The sequence below is a fragment of the Melanostigma gelatinosum genome (assembly GCF_949748355.1).
Source record: "Melanostigma gelatinosum genome assembly, chromosome: 2".
Classification (NCBI taxonomy): Eukaryota; Metazoa; Chordata; class Actinopteri; order Perciformes; family Zoarcidae; genus Melanostigma; species Melanostigma gelatinosum.
Window position 1 is genome coordinate 9,623,370 of NC_136635.1, and position 27,015 is coordinate 9,650,384.

Below are 27,015 nucleotides of genomic sequence, written 5' to 3' on the forward strand. Positions count from 1 at the left end.
ACAGTCAGTTTTGTTGTTGTTTTTTTTTTGCTCTTACAGACAGAAAGTCTAAATATCTTTAACTGAATTTGTCTGGTCGTAGTTGCAATATACTGTTCATATTTCATTTGATTTTTGTTTTATCTGTCAATTTCAGAATCAAACGTTTTGAAATCAACCCTGCTTTTCCCTGTGCTGAGCCAAATATTTTTCCTTTTCTGGAAAAACCCAAATCCCTTTAGAACCCATTCTCACCCTGCAGAGAGAACGCATCTTAGTCCAAGTGCAAAAAAATATAACCTTTTTATTTTATTTATTTTGCGACAGAATCCCTTACCTTATAATTTATTCTAACGTAATCTATATTGTTGCTGTATGTTAATATGTAGTTCCTTAAAGTTTCTCCTCCTAACAAACTGTAGCCTCTTTGGCCCTTATTGTTGTTAGTAAACAACAATAAACCTCTGTCCATGTCCAAAAAGTTGTTATATTTGTTTTTTTAAATTGTATTTTACAGAAATGAAATGAAAATGTGTACGTATAAACCCTGAGTAAAACAGCAAATTGTCCTCACATTAAGCAGTACTCCTGGTAGGAAGTACTTGAGCGTGGTACTGATGCACTGATAAATGTCCCACACATAAGGCTGTGCCATTAGAGCCAGCTACCATCTGCTGTAAGTGAGCAGACAACATCTGCGAAACCACTGGAGTTACACCAAAGCACACGACTGAACATTAGCGCGCACACTGAGACAGACGTAACGACACAAGGAGAGCGCTCTCTGTCCATGTGTGTGGATGCATTTGCAATTGTTTGAAAGCGAGTGTCTTTCCACAAAGTTATCGATCAAGACGTAAAGTGAGTGGCTAATCAGGGACGGATGGTGATGTTTTATGTATCCTACATCCATAAAGGCTTGTTCTACAAGACATGCACACAGAGAGACACACACACACACATACACTCACACTGTAACACCACTCAACAGAACAGGAACTTTATTGATTTACGCATAATTGGCCTGAGGCCCTTCTCGAGGAGAGAAATATGCATGGCAAGGGATCGCGATGTCAATAAGTGGTGTGCTTGTGTGCGTGGTGTAACTGAACGCTAAGAGCCTGTTAAGACATGTCAGTCGCTGTAAAAACAGAAAACATGCACATTTGCTCCTGGGAGCTGGCCCATGATTTAGCTGCTTCATTACCATGTCGGCAGCTAAAATGAACCTTTCTGGTGGACTGTTAACCTGTGTGTGGGTGTACATGTGTGTGTTTGTGCACATGCTGGATAAGGCAAGTGGCTTTCGTCAAACTGAATGTGTCACAGTGTTAAGTACATTTCAGTGAATTAACAAGCAGACACAATAAATGAGTACGTGACACGCAAAGAATACAGGACAGCACATTAGAATCCAATCGATCATCCGCGTTGAAAGCTGTCTCATGTGACATAATACACACCGACAAACAAATGCACACGCACTCTTCAGTCCTTTTGAAGTCTGTCAAAGTTTGCAGTGTTTTTCCTTGAAATGCAAGTTTGGTGGATAGAAGACTGGTTGTTGTCCACTACATGCCGGGCACTATTGCTCCAAATGATTACAACCTGTACCCCCAATAATGCTGTATTTAATTAACTGAGCAAATAAAATAAGTTAGCGGAGGAATAACTTTTTTGACACAGTTACATAGTAGAGCTACCAGTTTTAAAAGATGTTGTGCCACATGTAATAACATGTTCAGTATTTAGTTACACTTTAGGCTCTTTAGGTAATCACTGTACAATCGTGTTTCAGACAGCAGAGATCAATCTCCTGCTGTCAGAAATCAGAGCACAAAAGCATACTTTTTATTAAATTTAATTCATTTATATTATATTTAATTGTTGTTGTGGAGCTCTGCCTTGATATAATTAAAGAAGGATGGGTTTGAAAGAAGCAGCAGGTGATGTGACACTGCAATAGACTGTGTTGACCTGGACAACGACCTGTATAAAAGGCCGTGAGGGAGCTTTCAGTGTGAATTAACTCAGCAAGGTTTGTTTGCGCCTGAGAGACAATTGTAGATACAAGAAAATGGGGGAACTTTCATACTTGAGATATAAGAATAAACCTGTTTTTACAAAGGCTTCTTGCATCAGGCCCATTCACCTTTCACTGATCACACAAGTCTCAAACGTCTCGTAGGAAGAACAAATACTTAGATTTTTTTTCTCTTAAGAGAAATTATTATCATTAACTTCAACAACATTGCAGAATGAGAATACCAGTCATCTGGAGAGAGCAAACAAACCTTTCCCTGACATTTTTAACCAGTCCAGTCTAATCCTTCTTTGTGTCGTAAAGTACACGTATTCCCTGTGTCATCACAGGTGACAATAGCTTTACTAGGATGAGAGAATCAGTTATCATACCTTCAGTAACATTTCCTGAGGTCAGATTCGTTTGATCAAACAACAGAACCAGCAGAGCACGGCCCCTTTTGCCACTGGGTTTTACACAGAATCCCAGCAAACCTGACCCCTGACGCAGTGAGAAAGTTGTTGACAAGATAAAGGTCTGCCACATAGCAATGCCATAACAATTTATCTACTTTAATCTACAAACAGACACATTTGTGCATTGTAATCCGCCTACTTTCAGACCATCTGCCTCGAATACACATAAAACACACACACACACATTCAGACTAAAAATTGATACCTGCATATGAATGCAGAATCTATAAACAATCGGACAATATTTTGGTATCTGAAGCGTTCCGGTTTCTGTTTGTAGTCCGTTTGTTGTTCGTTTGTGGTTTGACTCGTGTTGACCAATCATGTTGCAGCAGACTTTGGGTACATGCAGGTTAACAGTCTGTGTGGAGAGCAAAATAGGCAGAACGCATTGGCCGCAATGTAATCTTGGAACTCTGACAAACATTTAGCTTTTTATTTATTTAATTATCAACTGTGAACTGAGTGTAACTGGTTAATTGTTCAAACATCTGGTTGTAGTCAACTCAAACTCCACTCTCGCATCTCAAGTTGCTAATCGGTCTGTAAACAATCACCAGCACACGAAAGAGGAAGTCTCCGCCCATTATCCCCTTGAGGCTAAATCGGCGTCAGACAGATCCAAGATTTTTCAGACTTTGGCGAAACCAAAAGAATAATTAGTTTTCGAGCACACATTCATCAATGAAGTACACCACTGTTTAAAATGAGGTGTGTGTGTGGCACATTCAATGTTCTAAATGTCACCATAGCTCATTTCAATAGACTAGTAAGCTATCGATTGGCAGTAATTTATGGTTTGATGTGCCAAGATGAGCCGTCTAAGACAACCTGTCCACTTCCCTTTTAAGAGCTCTATTAGAACTCACACTAAAGATGGTCTGCATGTGTGTCACCCAGAGCTAATTTACTCCTACCACAGAACATTTAGACCATTACTGAAACACACACACACACACAGACAGAAACGCAACGATGGAGTGACACTTAATGCACGCACATCTTCCCCATCTCTACACCAGTCCATCACTTGCCTCTCTATCCATTCCTGTATATCTCCTCTCATCATATCAGCCGGGCTCCGGTTGATTTATTTATGATACACGTGGAAGCTACAGCTCAAGTAGCGCTCAGTATTTTTTCAACGGGACATTCAATTTAACATCTAAAGTGAAAGAAGGAAATTAAATTGACCCTCTGTTAAATTAAAATTGGGCTTTTGTGCAGTCTAGACATACAGTAGGTATGAGATAAAGTGGGCCGTGACTTTTTTTCTTCGGGAAAAAAAATAACATCAAGTTCACAAAATCAGTGTATTGATGATCACATGAGAATGCATTGCTTATACATTTACATACATACAAACATACATACATACATAAATACATTTACATACATTTACCAAACAAAGCACTTTTGTAAAAGCAATAAGGTGGTTCACAAATCCATATATCATAAATCATAAATATCATAAAATATTAGAAAAGTTGTTATTTGCGTTTTGAGTTGGTCATTTTCTACCTTTCCCTCCTCAGCTCCAACAGGACTGTCTCCTCCTCAGTTACATCCAGTAAATGAAACCACCATTCAGATAGACTGGGACCCCCCAGCCCAACTCAATGGACCAGACCCACTATATCAGGTCTGATAGAGGGTTTGCTTAAATACAGTATGCCAGTTTGCATTGGGTTTTTTGAGCTGTGTGTGCGTGTGCGTGCAAGACAGTATTCACAGCCATTCACAGTGTACATGTGTGTGCTGGTCTAGTCTGCACAAATGTAATGAAGCACTGTTTTAGACTCGCTAGCGGCATGACTCTATAGGTAATGTCCGTTTACTCTTAGTCCACACTGTTGTACCAGACTGAAATATCTCTACAACTATCCAATGGATTGGCACAAATCCTCAGCTGTAACTACTTTGTGTTTGTTGCTAATTAGCAAATGTTAGCACGCTAACAACTTGCTCAACTAAGATGAACATGGTGTAAATATTACACCTGCTTAACATCAGCTTGTTTACGTTCTCATTGAGGGCAAGTTAGCATGCTGCCGTTAGCATTTAGCTCAAAGCACATCCTCTTGGTGCGACTAGGATGTGCGTAGACTCGCCATGGTTATGTTGTTATTATTAACAACATTATTTTTCTTTTTTTAGGTGGAGAGGTCAGACGTCTCTCTCGCTGACCCACAAGGTCCAGTTGTCAGAGGAACCAGATTCTCAGGAAATGGTTACTACCAGTTTCCCAGTGACACCCTTCCTGTCAACACTGACTTCACAGGTAAGAGACTACTGTGTATCTAGGTACATGCAGATTACTGTGTGTGTCAGAAAATGGACGGCATGTCCATCTGCATTACTATATTCTGTACATGTGAGTATGTGTGCATACGTGCATGCCTGTATTTGTTGGTATGTTTTGTGTTCGGTGATCGCACTGCAGTCTCTGTCTTGTAGTGACATTCTCCCGTCATCTTAAAGGACAATTATCTTTCTGTTTACCAGCATCATTAGAGGGTTGAGCTGCACAGCCAAACATGTTCTGCTTCATCTGAGAACATCACGCAGTCTGACGCTCATAATTAATGACTGCTGATACTAATCAGTGGGATTTGAGCGGCCAAAGCTCTTCGATGCCACTTGAGATTACTTCTCTGTCCTGTACAAACCTTGTATCACCAGCTGTGTCTTTCTGTAGGGACAAAATGTTTAAATTTGGGTCATAGATTACAATTTTTCACTGCATCTGAGTGGTGAAAAACACAGATTTTTGTAAAGGCTTTTTGAATAGAAATTGAGGAGACATTAAATGACTGTATTTGGAGAGGTAAGCCACTTTATACAATACAACAATAATCTATTAAAATCAAAATACTAACCTAGAATGAGCTGTTTATTCGAATAAAATCTGTACTTTTTTGTAACTCAGTGTTTATTGATTTTGTTGGGCAATCAGTAATTCAACATAACAAGACATTTACACAACACACACGAGTCAATTCCCTGATATTTTAGTTTTATCCCTAGAAGATCGCCATTAGAGCATACACATCTTTAAGTACTTTTGATTGAAACAGACACTTAATGATCAAGCACTTTTAATATTTACTATTAGCACTAAGATTATCGATATATTCTTGTTTTCTCTCATCTTTTTCAACCTTTCTTCATAAAGGATAAGTTGTGTGTTCTTATGGATGTGAGTAGTCTGAATGTGTATAACTATGAATGTAAAAGGGTGTGGCTGAAACAGAACATGAGTACTAAGCAAACCTTGTCTGGACTATAATTTACAAAGATCACAGATCAGATTTATTTTTTTTCATATATATATATATATATATATATATATATATATATATATATATATATATATATATATATATATATATATATATATATATATATATATATATAATGATATCACACCTAAGATCTCTGTCCTGTACAACTTACTTCTTTTGGAGCTGGGTATTTAGATAATGTACTGTTGCCTTAATGCTAATCTGGTTAAATGTTGGGAAATCCCAGCAGTTGCCTTACTCTTACCTCTTATGCTATATATAAGCTCATGGTTCCCGGGTCTTGCTCTCTCTGAACGCTGTGTTTTTATCCCAAATCAACAAATGTTTGTTTTTCATCTCATCCATGTTCCTTCAGCACAAAGGTAAATAGATGTCTCTGAATACTGCCAGCAAATAGATGATGCGTTTTGCTATTGAGCAGTGCCTCTCATCTCCTCCACTTTCCTCCTTCATAAAGGGTAATGGATCAGACAATCACTTTCAGACCGGATCTATTCTGGACCAAGAATGTGTCGGCAGTCCTCAAACCATCGCCCTTTTACAACCATCAATACTAATAGCATCATCTACAGACAATTATTCCCATCGAAGCGCATGGAACAGCGAACAAATCAAAGCCAAATTGGATTATGAATGTAATGCAGTGTAATGCCCCCTCGAGAGTCAATTGATCACAGAGGAGAGACTCGTCAATCGTTGGTGTCTTATGGAAACCTAGTAACTCCGACAATGACAAATGGAACATATTCATATGAGGAGAATCTCTGTATCGTCTTTTCTGTTCAGTTTCATAATGCAAGATCTCACGATGATTCATTCAGCAAACATCACAACTATTAGATTATGCATTGCTTGGAAATTGGAGTCTTTTGAGTCTTGAGGAAACTCTTTTATACATATAAGTATGAATGCTTCAGAAGATCCTGATGGGCTTTCTGTAGGAAACAGCAGATCATCATTTTTCTCCATCAACATTATGCAGCATTATGGGAATATTAGTAGTTATTTGTTTTCCGAAATTGTTCATTCAGGTTCTTACTGCAGGCTTTCTGATTTCCTAAACATGTGAATTAAGCTAAGGCACATCTTTAATCAGAGCCAATTTTATGTATATTAAATCTTAATTCAAATCAAGACATTACCTTGTAAAATCATATGATGTTTCCATTTCACTTAATCAATGGCCACTTCACTGAAATTATTTTGGCCAAATAGGTTGTTTTCCATGGGCAGTTATTGGGATAGAGGTGGATGTTTCCATTATGATAAGTCTGCTCACTTGTGATTAACGATGCTTCTTAATGCTGAATGAATTTAGGGTACTTGAGGTCAATATTTACCACACTGAATCTTACTTTAGATAGAACAGGATTATAACCATATGCAATCACGCTGTGATATGAATACCCTGTAAGTGCTTGTTTCCATAAATGCATGCCAGTCCATTCATCTTATCTGTAATGCTTCTGTATCTGAAGCACTACAATGTGACTTCTTTCTCTCCTTGTTCATCTTTGAATTAAGGACACTGGTTCTAAACAGATTATGAAATCCTCTCTCCTCATTTGTAATTCTTCAGGATTTGAGCCTGAAATTGCCTGATTGGAAAGAGGACGAGGGCCTGCTCACATTTCCCCGAATTAACCCAGATGTATTTCTACAACCCGCAGCCAATGAAGAGAGATGAAACATTGCAAACAGTTTAGAAAAAAAAGGAAAATAATTAATACAGTAACAAATAGACTTGGATCATTTCCAGACATGCCTAATACAGTACATTTCTGCAGCACCACTGCAGCAACTGAGCAGGAAAGAGGGAAATGTTAAATGATACAAATAATTTTCCCTTAATTAATATGATTGATTGCCAGGCATTGACGTTGAGGGGGGGGGGGGGATGTGTGAAGGGAAAGTTTGCACAGACATCATTAGTTTTTCCCCCATTTAAAGATTAATCAGAAGAGGCTGGGCTCTTTAATTCTGTCATTTGTATATTTAATGGGCTGCTGCAGAATCTATGGCTGTAATTAGCTAGCTGCCGCGCTCTCATTAATACGCCAGGCTCTGATTAATGCCAGCACAGAGCTAACATGACTGGAGTTATTCAGGTTATGTTGTGTAGATGATTCCACACAACCTCCACTGTTTACTGAGACAGAGAGAGGAGAAACAATACAAGAACACATGAAACAATACCTACCGAATAAATCCACTTTTTAATCTTACATATTGTTGAATAAAACATAATTCCTATTTGTTCGCTTTGCCACACACACACAGAGAGAGAGAGAGATCAGCAGCACATTCATTATGAACAATAAACTATATATCAAACAGTTCTCAATATTTTAATTCATAAATGACCCAGTTTTAGCTATATAGTGTAATTGACTCACTTAACCTAGAGTTGATGGTGTGAGTATAATTGGTTTTATGTACTTGTAGGTCATAAAATGTTTCTTTACAGTAGATTAAGTAATATATCATTCATGAAAGCAACTTCCAGATTTTGACACAACAGCACTGTGAAATTATATTTATCGACAAAGATCTCTGAAAACGTTCTTTTTTCTTCATGGTTCGTCATTGCATTCACACAGCCTTGTTCAGGTAGTCATTGCATGACGGTTTAAAATGGTTTCTCAACATGTAAAATGTTTATTGTGGATCATACAGGTTTCTGCATAGTTGTGAGGCATGAAGTTGAAGATATTGTTTAGGCAGTTGGTTGGTTGTTCACTCAATCTCAACACTTTGCCTGAGAGCAGAATGTCCTCACATCTAATGGCCGGGTGGGTTGGCATGAAATTTGGTTGATATTCATAATGCCTGGCCAAAAGATCAACTACTGCACAAAAAATATCAGAATGTTCTACAAGGAGCACAGTGTGCACACATGTATGAACTCCAGAGGATGGTTCAATAATCTATTACAGTGGTACTTCATCTTATACCTCCTTTCAGACATTTCTTCAGTCAAGTACCCCGTAACCAGCGCAAAACCATTTTTGGTAGAAAAAAAAGTTTTTGTTCTGGCAATTGACAGTTGATGGCAGTTATTGATTGAGTCGGAAATAGGACGATTGAATATGAAATGTTTTTTTTTTTTATGAACATTTGTAAACAGTCTCACGTACCCCCTGCAGTACCCACGAAGTACCCCGATGGTTCCCATTTGAGGAACACTGATCTATTAAATTGTTGAGCAGATTCATCCTCCCAAAAGAATAGATACTTGATTTTATAAGAACCGTTCTTTGGTGCAATTTCAGGAACTTCTTTTCTTTCCTCTACGGCTCAAAGAAAAGCAACGTTGTCAGTGTGTTTGTGTTTTTTAGATGTCGGGCGATGTAATGAACATGTTGCCCCGATGGACCACTAGCTTTACGAAATTTGCCTTTTTAATCTTTTTAATTTTTAACCAGCAATGAAAAGTGGAGCCACAATAATTGTCTCTATTAATTTGTTCTCTCTTAATTTTGGAAAATATTTTACTTTGGGGAGAGAATTAAGTGACATTTTTACGATGTTTATATCGTACGTCAAATTTCTATAAAATGAACTGATATTGTTGTCTTTACTTTTTTACAATCAAGTACTTATCAACTGCATTGACGGGTGTAGTACTTGTGAGGTGTGAAGGCCTGTTGGGGGGAAAAGAGTTTGTGTATATTGAGCATTTTATTCAGCACACGTTTTTTCCCTGAGTCTTTGTGCACTCTCAGGTGAACAAGTGCATGCTGGTGTTTTGTGTCTGTGTGATAGTGTGTGTGTGCTTGCATGCATGTACTCTGCATGTGTAACAGAGACACCTGTCAGGATGTGTGCTCAGGTTTGTCTGTTGATGGCTCCAAAGTGGTTGTCAGTGTGAAGTAGCACAAGTCCTGAGGGGAAATCTTCAGGAAGTAATGCTGAGCATGAGCAGTGTCACTTCGATGCTGTACATTTGGACCAGACACCACGGCCAAGCATGTGCTGACTGTCTGTCCCTCCCTATTGTGCGGAGTCAAATGTGGAAGTTTGAGTCTGTTCCACAGCGAGGAGGCCAGAGCACGTGTCCGGCTGCTTTGTACAGTCGACACGCTGCAATAAGAAATCTACCAAAACTGGTTTACAATTAAAAGGAATTTAATCCCACTGATGCAAGTACAGTATAGTACACTATTTCATGAAATATTAAATCAATAAAACCCCGTTTGCAAAAAACTCAACTCAGCTCCTCAGGTATAAAACCCGTCCGTCCTCTGAGAGCCATCACGTGAGAGAGAAAAAGACTTGAAATTAAACCACCCACATCCGTTCGAAACACCTCCTCTTCCGTTTATCCCGATTCCTATTGGCTAACTTCCAGGAGTGTATTCGCCTGTCTGCCTTCTGTCCCTGAGTTTACGAACACAGTCAATGACCGTCAGTTATGGTTTAATCCCTTCTATGATAATCCTTCAGTATAAACGTTAAACTTCTGCAACTTTGGCAAAAGCTTCATGTCTCAAATTCTACTTCTAGCTACTAATCCTAAAACACTTTATGCTTATCTTAATTATGCATTTCCAAAACCCTTATGATTATGACTAATTATGAATTCTTAAATATGAATCATTGAACACTTTTATTATAGCTACTAAACACAGTTCTATGCTCACATTTCTTACACAAACATGCAGAACATAATAAGCCACACCAACATATGTCTATTGTTGCCTTATTGTATCTCTTGCAGATGTTATTATACCAACAGTATATAAAGTACATTTTTTTGTAAATCAAAGATTCATACTTGACATGATGTATACATTCAGATATACAGATGCATTAATACTCACGTATTTCAACAATCCTTAACACCATAACTACTGTTTGGCAACTGTGGGGCTTAGATTGGACCTCCTTGAATAATTCTTCCAAAGTGGTTTCCTCATAAACACAGCATGATATAAGGAAACTCACATTCTGAAGTCACGGGTTCATCTTAAGACAGTGAAAAAAAATCACAATGCATCTCAGAAAAGTTCAGGATATTGCACAACATTCCTTTACATGACGATAAAACAGAATGCGTCATCTTTTATCATTTCAGGATCTTTGCATGTGAATGAATATGAACTCCTATGCTAATGAGGCAGGAATAATAGCAGTACTGCTTCTCCACTGTCAAATCCTGCGAGTGTGTGTCAGGGTCCCACGGGCCTGTTCCCTGTGTGTAGGGCTGGTTTCGAGTGTGTACATGTATGATAGAATATGTACATTCATTCACGTGTTCTGGCCCAACTTAGAAGGCTATTTTAAAGTCTTGCTACAGTCTTAACAGTTCAAATTGATCCAAACCCTCTTATGTCACTGTTTAGAATTGTTACTGAAGGGATACAGTTACCTGCGCGGGGGGGGGGGATAAAGCCATTACTGATGTCCTGACAGGTTGTTTTGAACAAACCTTTATAATAAATAATGAAATGATCATGTTTCGACCCTTGACACGCACCTGGTTTTTGAACTTTCGGGCCTGAAGGTGCCGCTTCTGCTTAACCTCTTGTTATTTAGTGCCTTATGTTAATCATTATGTACACTGAGATATGCATGCATACCATGTTGTACATTCATCTAAAACATAGAGCCAGAGAGAAGACCTACCTCCCATGTCCATGTCACTGTAGAATACACAATTTGATGGATAACTGTTTGCACCATAGTTAGAGCGAAGAAATAGGAACAAGCGATACATGGGAAAGAGCAAAGTTGGGGGTGAAAGAAAATTGAAGATGCAAGGAGAGAAAACATTCAGATGAGGCAATAGGTAGAGACGAGAGAACGAAAAGGTCAAGTGAAAGAGGAGGAAGGTTAAAAGCGTAGGGATGTATGGGCAATCAGGAGAGTGTGACACAGAGAGCAGGTTAAAGGGGGATAATGTAATGTCAGGTATCTGTCATGACTTCACTCATCTCTCTGGTGACAAGGTCATGAATGTAAATGGCAGATGCCGGCTTGATGCACAGAATGCAAGTTCAATGTAAAGAACATCTTGTCTTCTTCCTGCTGTATACTACCAACATAGTTATTACACATTTATGTCCATGTAGACTTGTTATCTTGGGCACTATTGGTAATTAATGCACGGTTCACTGCCGAAAGGGGCCGTTATAAGAAGACACTTTACATTCCCTCTAGCTGCAAGGCTTTTTGTTACACTCTCACTGTTGTAAGGAATGAAATACAATGGTTGTTTCCTGTTATACGTTCAAACTATTCAAATAGCTATGTCAGCGCATTATGTCCATAACACTGTGTCTGGCCAGGAGCGACGCACCTCGCCTCTTTAAGTTTAACTTTTGTCTTACACTCTGTTTCTACTCATTCCAGTCGCTAGCTTTGAAAGCATCGATATGGACCAGGAACGGATGATTTATGAAGTTGAAATGAGGTGTTACCTCCACAGTACCTCTTCATTTTACTACAAAAACCCTAAATAAGGTGGCAGCAGGCTGGAGTGAGATGTCCGAGATAGCCTCAATGTTTCCTACTTGCTGTAGGCTTTCTCAATTTGTCTACTTTCCAGTAAATATCAGAATATAAGACGTTTGTTTTCTGTTTTTAAAGTTTTAAAAAGTCTGCAGAATTAGCTGTTAGCAGATCCTGTTTGCAGATTTACAGACAGTAATCACTAAATTACTTTGATGTTAAATGTTTTTTGTGATCAGATGTATGGATGTTCATTTGCAGAGGATATTGCAGATAGCTATATCCTTGAGAAGTCAAACTGCATGAAATCAATGTGTGTTTAAAATATCTATTATGATTTGACTAAGTTATGACTCAGAGGAGTATGATTTTTGACTCATTTACTTCACGCAGCGTCTTTGTCTCACATCTTTCCCTCCGCGCTCCCCTGGAGAGGCTTTAGGTTCTCTCTTTTATGTTTATCACAGACCATATCCCAATGGTTAACATGTCACCAGAAAGGATGAAAGAAATCACAGAGGAGCACAGTGAACTTCTCCTTCCCCTCTTCTCCCTGTAATGTTAATCCCATCCGACTGGGGCTTTAGACCCTGATATATATATATATATATATATATATATATGATGTGCATACATTGATATTGGCATCTACACTATTAGTTGGGATCAGTCCTCATCTCCATCACCACATCTTACAAAGGACTCCAAAGAGTAAAACAGATATGCCCCTCTGATCCACCTAACTGTTGCCAGTGCGTACTGTGACCCTGCTTGTAGACCTACAGGCTGTATATTGTACACCAGCATACACAAAACACCTATTTTGGGCTATTTAAATAAGATTGACATGAATTGACTTGGCGACTGCAAGTCACTATGTTTTGCTATCGATCAACAGCTAGCATAACCATTGATCCAGATCCAAATGGACCGCACGGAAAAGGTACTTTTGAAAATAGAGTGAAAACTGGGAGCTCTGAAATGGATAATCTGTATTCATCTTGAGTTTGCCTTGTAACTGTTTGACTTCCCTCCATGTTAAGTGATTTCACACACTAATTATTTTGCAAACACCGGCTTCTGATGAACCCTGCGCTGCCTCCATTCAACCCTACACATCTTCCCACACTTCTCCTTCCCTTCAGAGACAGACAGAGCTGAGGAAACGCACACGTAAATCGCATGCTCGATGACGCTATGTGGATCTAGTAGTGGATTAAGATCCAATCCCTGATCCATAGTAACATGACAAGACAGCACGCCGGATGAATTCTGTGTGTGTGTGTGTGTGTGAGCGGGAAACCCACAAGTTTCCCACATTGCTGAAGCTTTGATTCACTGTGTATGCATTAGCAAACGTGGCGTTACCAGGAAATGAAAGACTGTGTTCATGATGGTGAACGCTGGGTGTTGTCTGATATCTAAATTGTCAGATTTAACACCAAAGGTCTCTTATTGAGTCAGGCCCTGATTACAGCTTCCACGACTGTTTAAAATGTTCAAGTGCTGAAGTATTGTTTAGCCTGTGTTAAATCAAATACTGAGAGCAAATTAAATATTGTGCTCTCTCTCTCTCTGTCTCTCTGTCTCTCTGTCTCTCTGTCTCTCTCGCTCTCTCGCTCTCTCGCTCTCTCTCTCTCTCTCTCTCTCTCGCTGTCTCTGTCTCTCTCTCTCTCTCTGTCTCTCTCTCTCTCTCACTTTGTATCAGGCGTTGAGTTGAGTTTCAGTACTCGGTCCCCAGATGGCCTGCTGCTCTGTGCCTTCTCTCCAGGAAATCAGGAAGAGTTCCTGGCCATTCAGCTCAAAAATGGACGCCCCTACTTTTTGTTTGATCCACAGGTATGTTACCTTTATGTTACCCTATGTTTTATTTTTTGAACACTTTTGTAAAGTGTCAAGTCTGAGCGCAAAGTACTGATGGTTCTATTGTGATGATACACCTGGAAGACGGAATCAATTTTTCAGTTTGCTGCTATCTTTAGTGGTAATTTAACACATTTGTTTTACCATGTCATGCATCTTCTTTATCCACAGTCCCTCATTTGTTTTGTCTCTTACTTTAACATTTAATTCTGCTCACTTTACTTACTTGCTCACCTTCCTGTCTCTTTTTCTCTTTTTTTATTCTGATCCGCCTCTCTCTCTCTGTCTCTGTTCTTTCTTCACCCCCCTCTCGTTCTCTCTGTCTCTCTTCCATTTTCTCTCACTCGTTCTCATCTGATAAATGTGATCTGTAGCCCCTCATTGGTTTCTGTCAGGGAGAGGGGAAAAAACTTTGAAAGTGTGTCAACGTTTGAATTGGACTGCAATTAACTCATTCCCTGCAGTCACCACGCGTGAATACCAATTGCAAGCTAATTAAGCTTTGCACACACACACACACACAGCCCTGTTTCCCTTATCCATCCATACAGACACATGTAGGGGGGTTAAAGAGTCAACGACTTAGATGATGAAAGTGATGATGGGAGATGATTACACATACTTCCATGAGGCCACCAACTAATTACACACTCAAACAAACACACACACACACACACTTAGACTTTCCTTCCTCATCACTATCCAATACTCGTTATCAAAAAGCCCTCATCAAAATGTAGCCATTGGGTGAATCTGTGTGTCCTGAGGAGTTAGTCAATGAAGAGATCCTTGTTGACTTGCAGTGTTAAAGTGTGTGTCTGTGGTTACGTGCACTGCTAGATGTGCGATGGACCGAGTATGTCTTCTCCAACTGGGTTGATTCCTTTGTTTAGACTAGTTTGGGGTAATTAACAGTGGGAGTGGTGTCACGGCTTATTAGTGTTCCCCTAGATACATATAGCTGGGCCCATTACTTCCCCCTATTAGCCTGTTGAGCTAGCCTTAATGGGATTACCAGTGCAGGGGGGTAATTTAGCATGACACAGGAAAGTGATATGCTCATAAATATGTGCACGTGTGAGCTGCCACACATACACACATACATACACACACACAGACACACACGTTGAAGCACATGACGGTCAGAAACAATACTTGTCACACGTAGAATAGATAGACCAAAGCATTGAAGTTACAGTAGCTTACTGTCACAAACTATTTAACATACTGAAACACACACAGTTCACGCTCTATTGGTGCAGGTGAGTAGTTGTTTATGGGCCACTGGCTGTCTCACTATACATGTGTGTATGTAGCTACTGGTAACTACAGTGTCTGTCAAAGGCTGACATACTATACTACACATGTAGCTCTCATTACAGACTGTAAGTTAGCGGTCACTGTGTGTTAAATACATTCGCTAGCACACAGATAAACACAATTATATTTCATTGTCCCAGCCATGCATCTTGATGACACTGGTGGCGCTGAGTGAAATCTGGAAAGCTTTCATTTTACAGTCCTCCAGCCTGTGGGGAAGAACATATTGTAATCTCCAACAACAGATGCTCAACATGTGAACTCAAACTTGGAAATGAACCAGAGCCTACCCACTTAATGGTGCTCTCCTTAAATGTGCATTTACTGTGTCGTATAACCCAGGGGATTCCTTGCCTACTTATGAAAACACACACTCACAAACATCTTCAATATTGTAGTCCTCTTCAGACTCTTATTAACCGGACAAAAATATTGAATACTGATGCATGAACTCAAGCACCTATCCTATCTTTAATGAATTCAATACAGATGTTTCTTACACTTAACTTAGATGATTGCTCGTCACCTGTCAGATTCTTAAGTTAAATACGATGTCTTTGACTTCCACCAGTCAACTCCCCTCCCATCCACTGCCGCAATATATTACACATGCGGCTGACGCTGGATAAGCCAACTAAGACACGGACCAATCATTCTTCCTGTCATGCATACTCACCCCCAAAGGCCCATCCTGAGCCTGGAGAAACCCTGCCACAATAACACACACACATAGAAATGCTCACAGCCTTTTGCTGGCTGCCAAGTATAGCTGGGAAAGCCACAGGGGCAGCACTTCCAATCTTGTTCTAAGTGCCTTGCTCAAGGGCTGAGAGAGAGAGAGAGAGAGAGAGAGAGAGAGAGAGAGAGAGAGAGAGAGAGAGAGAGAGAGAGAGAGAGAGAGAGAGAGAGAGAGAGAGAGAGAGAGAGAGAGAGAGAGAGAGAGAGAGAGAGAGAGAGAGAGAGAGAGAGAGAGAGACCATGTTGTCTTGTTAAGTAGAGCATTGGTAGTAAAGATGTCAGAGGCTGATGTACTCTGGCATTCATACATTTATTGATCTCATCATTAAATCTTCATCACTGTGTGTAACTGTGTGTGGATGTATGTTATCAGTGTGTTTGTGTGAGTGTGCACGTACACGTTACTCTTGTGTTACGACATTACTCTTCGCCCACTTGCTAAAAGCTGATCACAACAATGATGTCATGCTTAATAGGTAGCAAAAAGCCCTGTAACAACACGTTGATGACTATATGTGCATGTTCGTGTCCTTAATGTCTAACCTTGTTCACACAACGGAGGGATAAAGAATCGATAATTTGAAATGTTACAAGGTAAAGGTGTTCGATTGCACTGTGATTTGAAAAGTGGCCTCTTTTGAGACGGGTCATAGATTTACTTTAGCTTATGACTGTAAAACACATAGTTGCGAGACCTATGGTCAGAGGATGTCTTCACAACACCATTAATCCATTCATGTATATGTTAGCGGTAGCCCTGACGAATAATTTACACAGTCGAATCTAATTCGTCAAGTGTTGCCTATCGTCAAACAATGTTTTTGTTTTTGCTCATTGATTCCCTCTGTTTAAACTTTATGTATCTCTATAAAAATAGTAAAAACAACAAAATGATTGGAGGTACATGTGACTATCACCTAGCTGTTTGTTGTATGTGTGTATTGTAGATGCAGCGCTGTCCAAAGTACTGAAACGGAGCAACAGGTTTGCTTGATTTTCGTGGTGGTAAATAAAAGTTTTCCTCCTTATTCCGTTTTCCTTCCATTGTAGCAATCCACAGACTGAAGGGACACAACAGAGAGAGCTGTAAACCTCAAACAGCTGTTATACGCGCCGCAAACACCTGTTTCTACGAGCTCTCTCTGCTAGTTTTAGAGAAATGTTCATGAATTCAAATATCTAGTGCTGTGATAGTGCTTTGTTTTTATGCGAATGCTCTGATCAATAAATGTAAGTTTGATGTTGAACAGTAGCCGTATGTTGTTGTTGTCTATAGTCTTTCTTAGGCTATCATTAAGATGCTGCTCCGATGGTCCCGCAAATTTGGACGTGCAACTTGGTCTGCTATGGTTATCACACACATTAAGCAGATTGATTGAAAGCACATGAGTAGTTTTCAAAATTGTATCAGTAGTATTAATAATAGGCTGATATCTATAACAAAATAGCTATACCTATTTATCATGATGTATTGTAGAAACCAAGCAATTCCATGTAAAATCAGACAGTCAGCACCCCCCTATGGCACAAATGCGATGATCCTTTGTTTCATAAACACATTTTGCCGCCACTGCCTCAGTTGAATCGGGCTCCTTCGATTGCATCATCAAATAGTCGACGGGTCGGGGTCACCCCAAGTATATCTGTTTGAATTCTTGCTTGTAATGTGGGTTCATGTGTTTGTGTGTGTAGGGCTCAGCGGTGGCTGTGAGTGTACAGGGTGATGGAGGGCGCCGCTACAATGATGGACAATGGCACAGCATCATAGCAACAAGGCGAGGGGCCGTGGGAACAATCGTTGTAAACAATCAATTCAGAGGTAACTCTTCTCATATTCATACTGACCACTGTGTGTATCTTTTTCAGTGTGTGGGCGTATGAGTGTAAATGAGAGTGCATTTGTTTCTCTTCCATGCATGCGAGGATGTGCACCTGTGCGTGTGTGTGTTTCTCTATGCATGTAAATCCCCCACCTCTGCATGGAGGTATTAGCCAGGTTAATCCCAGCCACTCTGTATCTGACGAGAAAAAAAACTGCTTCACACACACAAACTCAGAAACTAACTTTTGTTCCTCAGTTGTTCTCAAATATGTTTCCAAATTACATTTTCCTTCTTTCAGGATAAATCTGGACAGACACTGCATGAGCATAACCCTCCCCTCACTTAGTCTCTCTCCTCTGCTCTTGTTTGCCTTTACCCTTTGATTACTTCCTCTCTTTATTATATTGTCCTTCCTTTTATACAAATCCCTTTTTGTTCTCCAAATGCACTAACTTCATTTTTATAACATCCTACCTCCACCATCACCACAACCACCGTCACCAGGAAGTGCGGCAGCTTCCAGCGGCAGCACCATCATAGGAGAGAACACAGGGATGTTCATTGGAGGGCTGCCGGGAGACTTGACTTTGCTAAGGGAGGATGCGGGTAAGTCCATTGTCACACCAACTCTCTTTAATGATAATTTAGTGATATGGTTTATCATTTCTAACTTTTAAATAGATTAGATACATTTGGGGCATCTGAACCTGGCTTGGCTTTTTAATGTCTTTTAATGTATGTTATTGAGTCGCCAAGGAGGAAATGGTATTCTGCCTGTTTATCTCCACTCACTCTCAGGTAGCTTAGTGCTACAGCTCTGGATTACATAGGCATTTTCTCTCCTCAAGTATAATTTGGAAAGGGATATAAACCTTTTAAAGTCTCCTGGGCGAGGTTCAAATAGACCGTACCAGCTCGCTCCCTGTCTTCATAAAATGTGTCATCACTCTCATATTCAGGTACTGATACTTGGTCGCTCCTGGCCATTTGTATGATAAGCACTGGATGTCCATTTGCACTGACAACTTGAACTCAAACTTTTAACTTCGGCAGCATGGAGTGATTTTCAATTGACAGTTGTGGTATTAATTCTTGTCTGTCTCACCAGGTGATGCTCGGCTAGTGCAACAGCGTTTCTCTGGTTGCCTCAGAGACTTGAGCTTTAAGATGACTGACAGCCCGTCAGAGGAATGGAAATCTCTAGAGTGGGCTAAAGCCACAAAGATGGTGGCAGTGTATGAAAGCTGGGAGGGATGCCCAATTCAAACTGTAGAAGGAGCCCATTTTCTGGGTCATGGTAGGATCCTTTGTTCATCATATAAATGTTTACGATGACTTCTTGTTCATTCAGTTGTTTCACAAGGATAATGCACGCTAACATCACTACCACAGAGATGAATGTCCATTAAGAGACAAATGATAGTTCACATTAGACTGCGGGGCCCACTGGTGAGGTACTGCCAAATTATTAGATTGCATCATTTTTAAGGGTTATTTACAAAGCTAGTTATTTTAGCAGCATGTTTTTTTTTCTCATTTATTTGGAGGAGTATTTTGAAATATGACAATATGTGACAGATAATTTGCATTGCAGAGAAAAGTTCTATTGAGGGTCTTTTTTTCAAGCTGTGTTCAGATACAACTTCAAGTGGATATTTAGTGTCTCGAATGCACTCGCAACACTGTAAATCTTAATAAGATGCTTGTTGCTGATAATGAGGTTGTTGTTTCGTGTTGATAAATATGATGATGATAAGTTAATTGGTCTCTTTGTGAAAGAGCAGGTTCATCAGTGCACATTTCCTCCATTATTGCTTCGTAAAAAGGGCCTGTTCATCCAACCTTTTATTTGTCTCTTTTAAATCTATGAAAAACATCTTAACCATGTCACACATTTTAAATGTGACTCAAACTTTATATTTGAAAATAAAGGTGTACAGACAATCTTCACAGCGAAATAAGTTATTTTCATTATTCAGCCCTTGCCTCGTAATTTCATGGCAATTATTTGCTTCTTCTTTCAGGTTTCTTGGAGATGGCCAGAGATGTATTCAGTGGAGGACAGGACTTTGACATTTATATGGATTTCAGAACAGACCAACTCGATGCACTTTTACTCTTTACATACAACACACAAACTGATGACTATATGCTGGTAAGGAGCACAGACACATTTAAGATTAGTGTTTAAATACTGAAAATACTAAAATAAAACTTTAAAAATGCAGGACATTAGCTTGTTTTGTTTCCATTTGTTTATTTATAGGTGGAGCTGGAAGCCGGCCTCCTGACGTTCATTCTTGCCGCTGAAGATCAAGTGACTGAACTCAGCATGTGGGTGGGGCTTAGCTACTGCGATGGACACTGGAAACCACTTTCACTGGCAAAACGCGGCTCGCTCATTTCTGCAGCAGTCAATGACTGGGCAGAGGAGACAAGGGGAGCGGGAGAGGCAGCGAGGCTGAGAGTTGATTCGCCATTATACTTGGGGGGCGTGCCCACGGAGCTCATACATCCTGCTCTGGACAGCCGAAGTCACAGACACGGTGAGAAAGTAGTGTCAGTACTTTTACATGGCAGGTGTTCCACCAAAAAGAAGAGTTTAATTTGGGTGTTATTGATGCAGTACACACAGGTTATGCAGCTGAACTGGTCAAACATGGCATTTGCTTGTTTTTGCTTTTCTTCTATGGGGTTAAACAAGTGAGATTTTAGGTACATGCGGGTTTTGTTTGCCTTGAGCGTAACTTGCCGACTCCACTATCTAGCCAGGGCTGCATTAAATGTACCAACCAGGAGTTATAGTGGTTCAACTGGTATTTGATTGCTGTATCTCATTCAACCTCAGTTTAAGTGCATGGCAAATTCAACCTGTAAATGATTTTGGAGGATGATAGTGCTTATTCGAACAATTTAAAGCGTTAAATGGATTTCACAAAGTTCTCAGAAAGATGTGCTCTTCTCACACTCTCCTTCCCTTTCTCCTCTGTTTTTTTTTCTCTCTTCTCCTCTTTTTCCTCTCCTTCCACTCTCTTTCTCTTCTCCTTTCCTGCTTCACAGGCCTAGGAGGTTGCATAAGGGGTCTTACCATACGAAGTGATGAAACAAACTCTCCTGTCAGTCAAAGTGTTAATCTCTCTGTTGCCTCCCGCCGTTCTGTTAGAGTCTACTTAGACGGCTGTCCCACCAGTGAAAGCCGGTACAACTGCAGAGGAAACGATTCAGTGTTGGTGTATAATGGGAGGAAGACACAAGCCACAGATCATAGCCTCCAGCCTTTCACTGGTAACGCTGCACATTTACAAACGTACACTCGCAGCACTCACCTGAAAAGAAAGTGTGGAACTCTGACACACTGTCAATGCAATTTTTTGATGAAACATTTCAGTAATAGATCTTCCTCCGACATCAAACAAACAATAGAAAGAACATGGCATTGATACTCCGGTCTCTGTTGCAACAGTCAATTAAATGATGACATTTGCCCAAAGGAGCCTCCAAGTCAATCTGCAAACAGCAATCAAGCGTATTACTAAAATTAAGAATTGTAAATGTATAAAAGTATTTTTCAGGAGTTTTTATTAGTCAGGAAAATACTGACAGGGAGGTTCCCTCAAAAATATCTAAGTTGCAAAACATGGACAATCTATTTCAAATCAGTTAATAAATATTTCTTGTCATAATCCATGATTTACTGTTGATTGCCCAGTAAAAGAATATTAACGAATGCTCCAATCTATGAATATTCTTGGGCACAGGTGTATTTGATAACATTGTTTATTGTTACCGAGGTAAATGTGACAATTAATCATGATATTGATTTTAGGTGATTTTAGATCATGTGATGTGTCTTTTTTTGTGCATATAGCTTTGAAATACTTTTCTTTTAATGTAAGGAATCTGTTTCTCCCATGTCCCATGTGCATCCCAAACCCTTCCTCCTATGTGCAATCACACACACACACACACACACACACACACACACACACACACACACACACACACACACACACACACACACACACACACACTCTCTTACACTTTTCAAGAGTACTTGTACAGGTTAGTGGCCTTGGCTGCAGGAGGTTGGGCAGCGGGACCTTGGGAGAGAGGACGCAGCCGAAGCGAAGGTAAAACATCCGTCTTCATTCAGCAGTAGTTGGTGTGCGTTTCTATGTATTTCAGACAAAGATGTTTACAGCCAGCTATGATGATATAACAGTAATACACACTTAAAGTTATGTATTACATCATGCACCCGACTCATACAATCGTTGTTGCAGTACACAAGCACAAACACGTGCACAAACACGTGCGTGCGTGCGTGCGTGGTCCTTCAATGTGCTATGTAATTTGCAAGTTCACCAGCAGATTTTAATCTGATTGACTGCAACTGACACTTTTTGGTCTGTTCAACAAGGAGTAAATATTCGGGCTGTTCTCGACTAACACTCATACAAGTTTCTCCACAAAGAATCATGCAAAAGCACCACTTGAAATGACCGATTAGTTGCCGAATCGACTAAGAGGGGGCAGCCCTTGTAAATATGCCCTCCTGTTGACTTTGTTCTACAGTGTTTCCCTTTGTTCCTGAGAGGTTTTGGAAGTAAAGCCATGATTATGTTGTACAGTATGTGTGACTTATCCAAAGCCAGTTATATTGCATGTGCCTGACGGTATGAGAGATTGATAAAGCTTCTATAAAGGGCATCCCAGTAAAAGGCTGTTAACCCAGAATGGCCTGTGTGGTCCCTTGTGTAATATAAAGCTGCTCGTTAGTAGCGAACGATACACTGGTAGGTCTCAGTATAGCATGCTTTGACCAGAGAGAGGAATGAAGGAGAGTGAGGAAGAACTGAAGGAAGAGGAGGAGGATGGAGGACAAGGTCTGAGAGGAGAGGAGAGAGGAAGACTACAGAAAAAGGGGTGGGGGGGTAAGGAGATAAGGAGAGATGCATTGTGAGAAAAACAGGAAGACATAAGAATAGCTGAAGTGAAGAAGGGGGGTAAGAAAGTTAGCAAAGGAAAAGTGAAAGCAAAATGAAAGTGGTTGTGAGGCTGTGAGATAGTCAGAGAGGAAGGGAGGGGGGGGGGCGATGGAGCTGGACCATCCTGAACTACTGAGGGTGTCAGAGAGAGAAAGAAGGAGAGTGCTACCGCAAAGGAGGGAGGCTGATTGCTGTGAAATATAGCCCAGAATGAATGGCTGGCTGTATTAAATCAGTGCTGAAAAAGTTACTGCGCTCATAAATACTATTTATGCTAATGGTGAGGTCTGATTTACTGGGCCTATTAAAACACAGAGAGATGGGGATGCTTTTACTTTAACCTCATGTGCTCTCGACCTGTTGTTTTGCTTTTTCTCTTTAATTTTTTCCCCTTTTGCCTTTATTTGATGTATCTGTCTTTTGACATTTGTTCTGCCTAGCCTACATTCTTTCTTTGTTTCTTCTGTCTTTGATTCTCTTACTTGTTTTATTATGTATTACTTAGTTTAATTGTAGTATCTGATTGTGTTATTTATTCATTCTGCTGCTTGCAGTTATGCATCTCTTTTCCTGTCTTGATCCACATAGTTTTGCTCTCCACAATCTCCTCTCATTTTGTCTCGCTCTCTCTCTCTCTCGCTCTCTCTCTCTCTCTAGTACCGAGGTCTGTACCACCTCCTACCACAGTGCAGAGCTTGAATGGCTTCAGTGCCAAGGTGAGCTGGGTGCCACCTACTGGGGACTTCAGAGGGCTGATTGACAGATATGAGTTGAAGGCCTACAATAGAGATCAGCCAGAGAGACCACCTATCACAGCCATGTACCTGGCTAATGGAAATGTCACAGGTAAAACACATAGAAACCTTACAACATCACAGCCGCATCATGTGAAACATGGATCATTTATGCTGAATTTAACTTTAAGCCGTTGTCCTGTTGACACCTTCTATTAAGACCTGCCTTTTGGTGCTTACTGAAAACACATTCACACTGTCTTTTTCACTCACTTTCCTTCTTGTCTTTCATACAAACACACGCACATACACACCGTCCCAGGCAACCCTGTTAATGTCTCCTTGGCAAGTCCCCAGCTTTAGGAGACTGTCTCCATTTGGAACAAGACACTCAGGACTACCCCAATGATGTCATACCTTGGCATTGCTCCTGTTTTTCTCTCTCTCTCTCTCTTTCTCTCTCTCTCTCTGTTGCTCACTTTTCGATCTTTCCCCACTTCATCTTTTATGATGATGATGATGTCTGCGTCCCTTGCTGCTATTCGTCCCTCCCCTCATCCACTCTGCCATGTCTCCAGGCAAATATGAAGATGAGCTCTCTGTCTCCGTCTTTCTCAGTGTCTCTCTCGGTGCTCCGCATTCCCTCCCTCTCTCTTTGCCAGACATTAAGTCCACCGTGATAAGGCTTCTTGTTAATTTATGATGGCCTCGACACCTGACTGCAGAATTACACCGACGGCTAAAAAACACAGAAAGCAAATGAGGGTGTAATGGCAGCGGAGTGGGGCCCTGGCCCCTAATTGAATTAAAAGACATGGGTAACGGAGAGAGAGAGAAGAAAGACAAGTACAGGTTGACTGGACACAGAGGGTGAGGAGGTTTGAAGGAGGAGGAAGAGCAGAATACAGAAAGGAGTGGAGAGGGCAGACGGCTAGGACAAAAAACATCAGACGGAGACAACTGAAGCCTTACAATTAGAGCAGACTCTCCTTGTGTGCCAAGCCCAGTAAGCTTGCTTAGCAACAGTGGCACAGGGAAACAAGTAAAGCATTTCAATTGCACCATTGAAGAAGATTGATACATACTTTAGTAACAACAGTTTCCAACACGCACTAAAAGGAGACAGTTAAAGGCATAAGGCGGGGTTGGAACACAGGAGTGTTAAAGGATACGTTCACATCTTAAAACAGAAGTCACTCATATGATCGTTGCAAACATGCGTTCGAAGTTCACCCACAGCTACTATGAGGAAAAGTCAAGCGGTGTTAAAGAGTCACAGAGTCTTTTTTGAACAAAACTGCCTCTACCTGTTTGCTCTGCCTCACTCCCTGTCTGACATGTTCATGCCCTCCTCTTCTCCAGGTGTGCTGCCGGGTCTCACTCCTGCCACTCGATACGTCATCACTGTAAGCGCCTGTAGTCCTGTTGGCTGCACTGAGAGTCTTCTTGATGAGAATGGTGATGATAATGATTTGAAATCGAGCCTCACAACCCCGGAGGAAGGTAAGACTGTAAAGCACAAACATGCACATATTTATACACACACACACACACATGAAAATAACCTTTCTATCCTTTACCAGTTGCATTCATTTATGAATGTTTATGCGTCTGGGCACACACAGACACACTTCTAAACACACTCAGACACTCTCATCCTATCTCCTGAGGGAGTTTAGCTCTTAAGAAGAGGGAGGAAGAAAGAGAAGATGGAATGAAAAGGAGAAGGGTGGGAGAAGAAGTAAGATGGCTGGATTGGGCAAGACACAAAATGATGAATGAAGACAATGAAGCATATTGCAACTGAGTAGGGCTGGGCGATATGGCCTAAAAATAAAATCTCCGATTTTTTTACAAAAAATCCGATTCACGATTTAAATCGATTTTTTCCCCCACAAATTTTTGCAGATGACAGAAGCTGTTGAAAACAATTTTTTATTTTATTTTGTGATGATTTTCCCTCGTAGGTTGATAAAAATAAAGTGCAAACAAAACCTGAACATTGTAGAAAGGTGCCTGTAGTATACAAAAAGTATTTGGTCACTCTTTTGTTTGCCTGAATCATTTAAATATAAAATTAAATTAAAGATAACATTAAATGGCATTAAATAGTAGCCTTCCATTGTAAACAACTGTGCAAATGTAACTTTTGACAGTAAGCTTTTCTAACTGAATACACTGATACAAACACAGCATGAAATAAAATGTATGTGACCCTTTACCATTCACATTTTCAAAAGTCCAACATCTGATCTAACATCAACATAACATATTGTGCACAGTAAATAAGTGCATGTAAACAAAATCAAGTGCATTCACAACATAACCAACAGTATTAAACAGTAGTGCATGTTTTTTCTAAATATTTTTTGCCAGGAAGACAGCGTCGCTTGTGCTCCCGCGGTCCTGCTCCCTCCTCAGGGCGCAACACTTCTCCCACTCGGCGGCATGCCTCTGTTTGAGGCTGTTTGTTCTGTGTCAGATGACACGAACCCGAACCATTTCCAGACCACGGAAGACACATTCTTCCCTCTCTTAAGAACGAGAGCTTCACTGCTGGCCGCCATTGTTTTCGTTTGTAAACAATGCGCGCGCACTCAACTACGGGAACCCAACGGGGGGAGGGGTGGGGGCGATTTTCTCGATTTTCAATAAAACACATCGCCTTAAAGCACACATTCGAATTAATCGATTAAATCGATTTATCGCCCAGCCCTACAACTGAGTGGAAGGCAGATTGTACAGAGTAACATTTTTCCTATCTGGGAGGTCATGGTGGGAAGATTACATGTATAAGGAAAGAAGAAGTGGAAGAGGAAATGAGAGATTCTTCTTCATGTGTTAGTCGCTATTAATCTGTGTTGGACTAACTGGTCTTGTTTGGGAGATAATGTGACGGCAGGGGTCAGTGCAGAGACGGCAAAAAATCAATCTGAAGTAAAAGGAGAAAAAAAAACAGATCACTGTATTGATTCTCACTGAGCGCAGAGTTAAGACACTGAACCATGTTAGGAAGACCGGAGAAAGAACTTATTTATAACTCTGTTTCACCAAAGACTATTTCTCAAACTCACAACACCTCATGGAGACACCTTTGTACTCACTTCTCTGTGAACCGGCCGGGCACTTCTTCTTCACCTTCTTCACTAGATCGCGGAGCATGAAATCATAAAGTCTCCTCTCCAGCCACGCACAAGCCGACACGCAACATTAAGAACGCTTAACAAGTCAATGTTCATGATAAAGTATTATGTTTGTATTGAAACAGGGAAAACAAGGTGCTTGAAAAATGGATAACCTACTCCTTACAAAC

The 27,015-nt window shown here is 40.4% G+C and overlaps 1 protein-coding gene across 1 annotated transcript in view; it reads left to right on the top strand.

Annotated features, from left to right (window-relative positions):
- The window catches only part of ush2a (Usher syndrome 2A (autosomal recessive, mild)), a gene marked incomplete at its 3' end in the record, with an annotated part of 192,630 nt that overhangs the window by 60,453 nt on the left and 105,162 nt on the right, over nt 1-27,015 (top strand). Inside the window, exons 27-38 of the mRNA XM_079292633.1 lie at nt 4,014-4,120; nt 4,636-4,759; nt 13,945-14,075; nt 17,850-17,976; nt 18,485-18,586; nt 19,089-19,277; nt 20,005-20,135; nt 20,247-20,526; nt 21,041-21,265; nt 22,030-22,110; nt 23,626-23,814; nt 25,065-25,205. Coding sequence (XP_079148759.1) covers nt 4,014-4,120; nt 4,636-4,759; nt 13,945-14,075; nt 17,850-17,976; nt 18,485-18,586; nt 19,089-19,277; nt 20,005-20,135; nt 20,247-20,526; nt 21,041-21,265; nt 22,030-22,110; nt 23,626-23,814; nt 25,065-25,205 — 1,827 coding nt within the window. The remainder of the gene's footprint in view (nt 1-4,013; nt 4,121-4,635; nt 4,760-13,944; nt 14,076-17,849; nt 17,977-18,484; nt 18,587-19,088; nt 19,278-20,004; nt 20,136-20,246; nt 20,527-21,040; nt 21,266-22,029; nt 22,111-23,625; nt 23,815-25,064; nt 25,206-27,015) is intronic.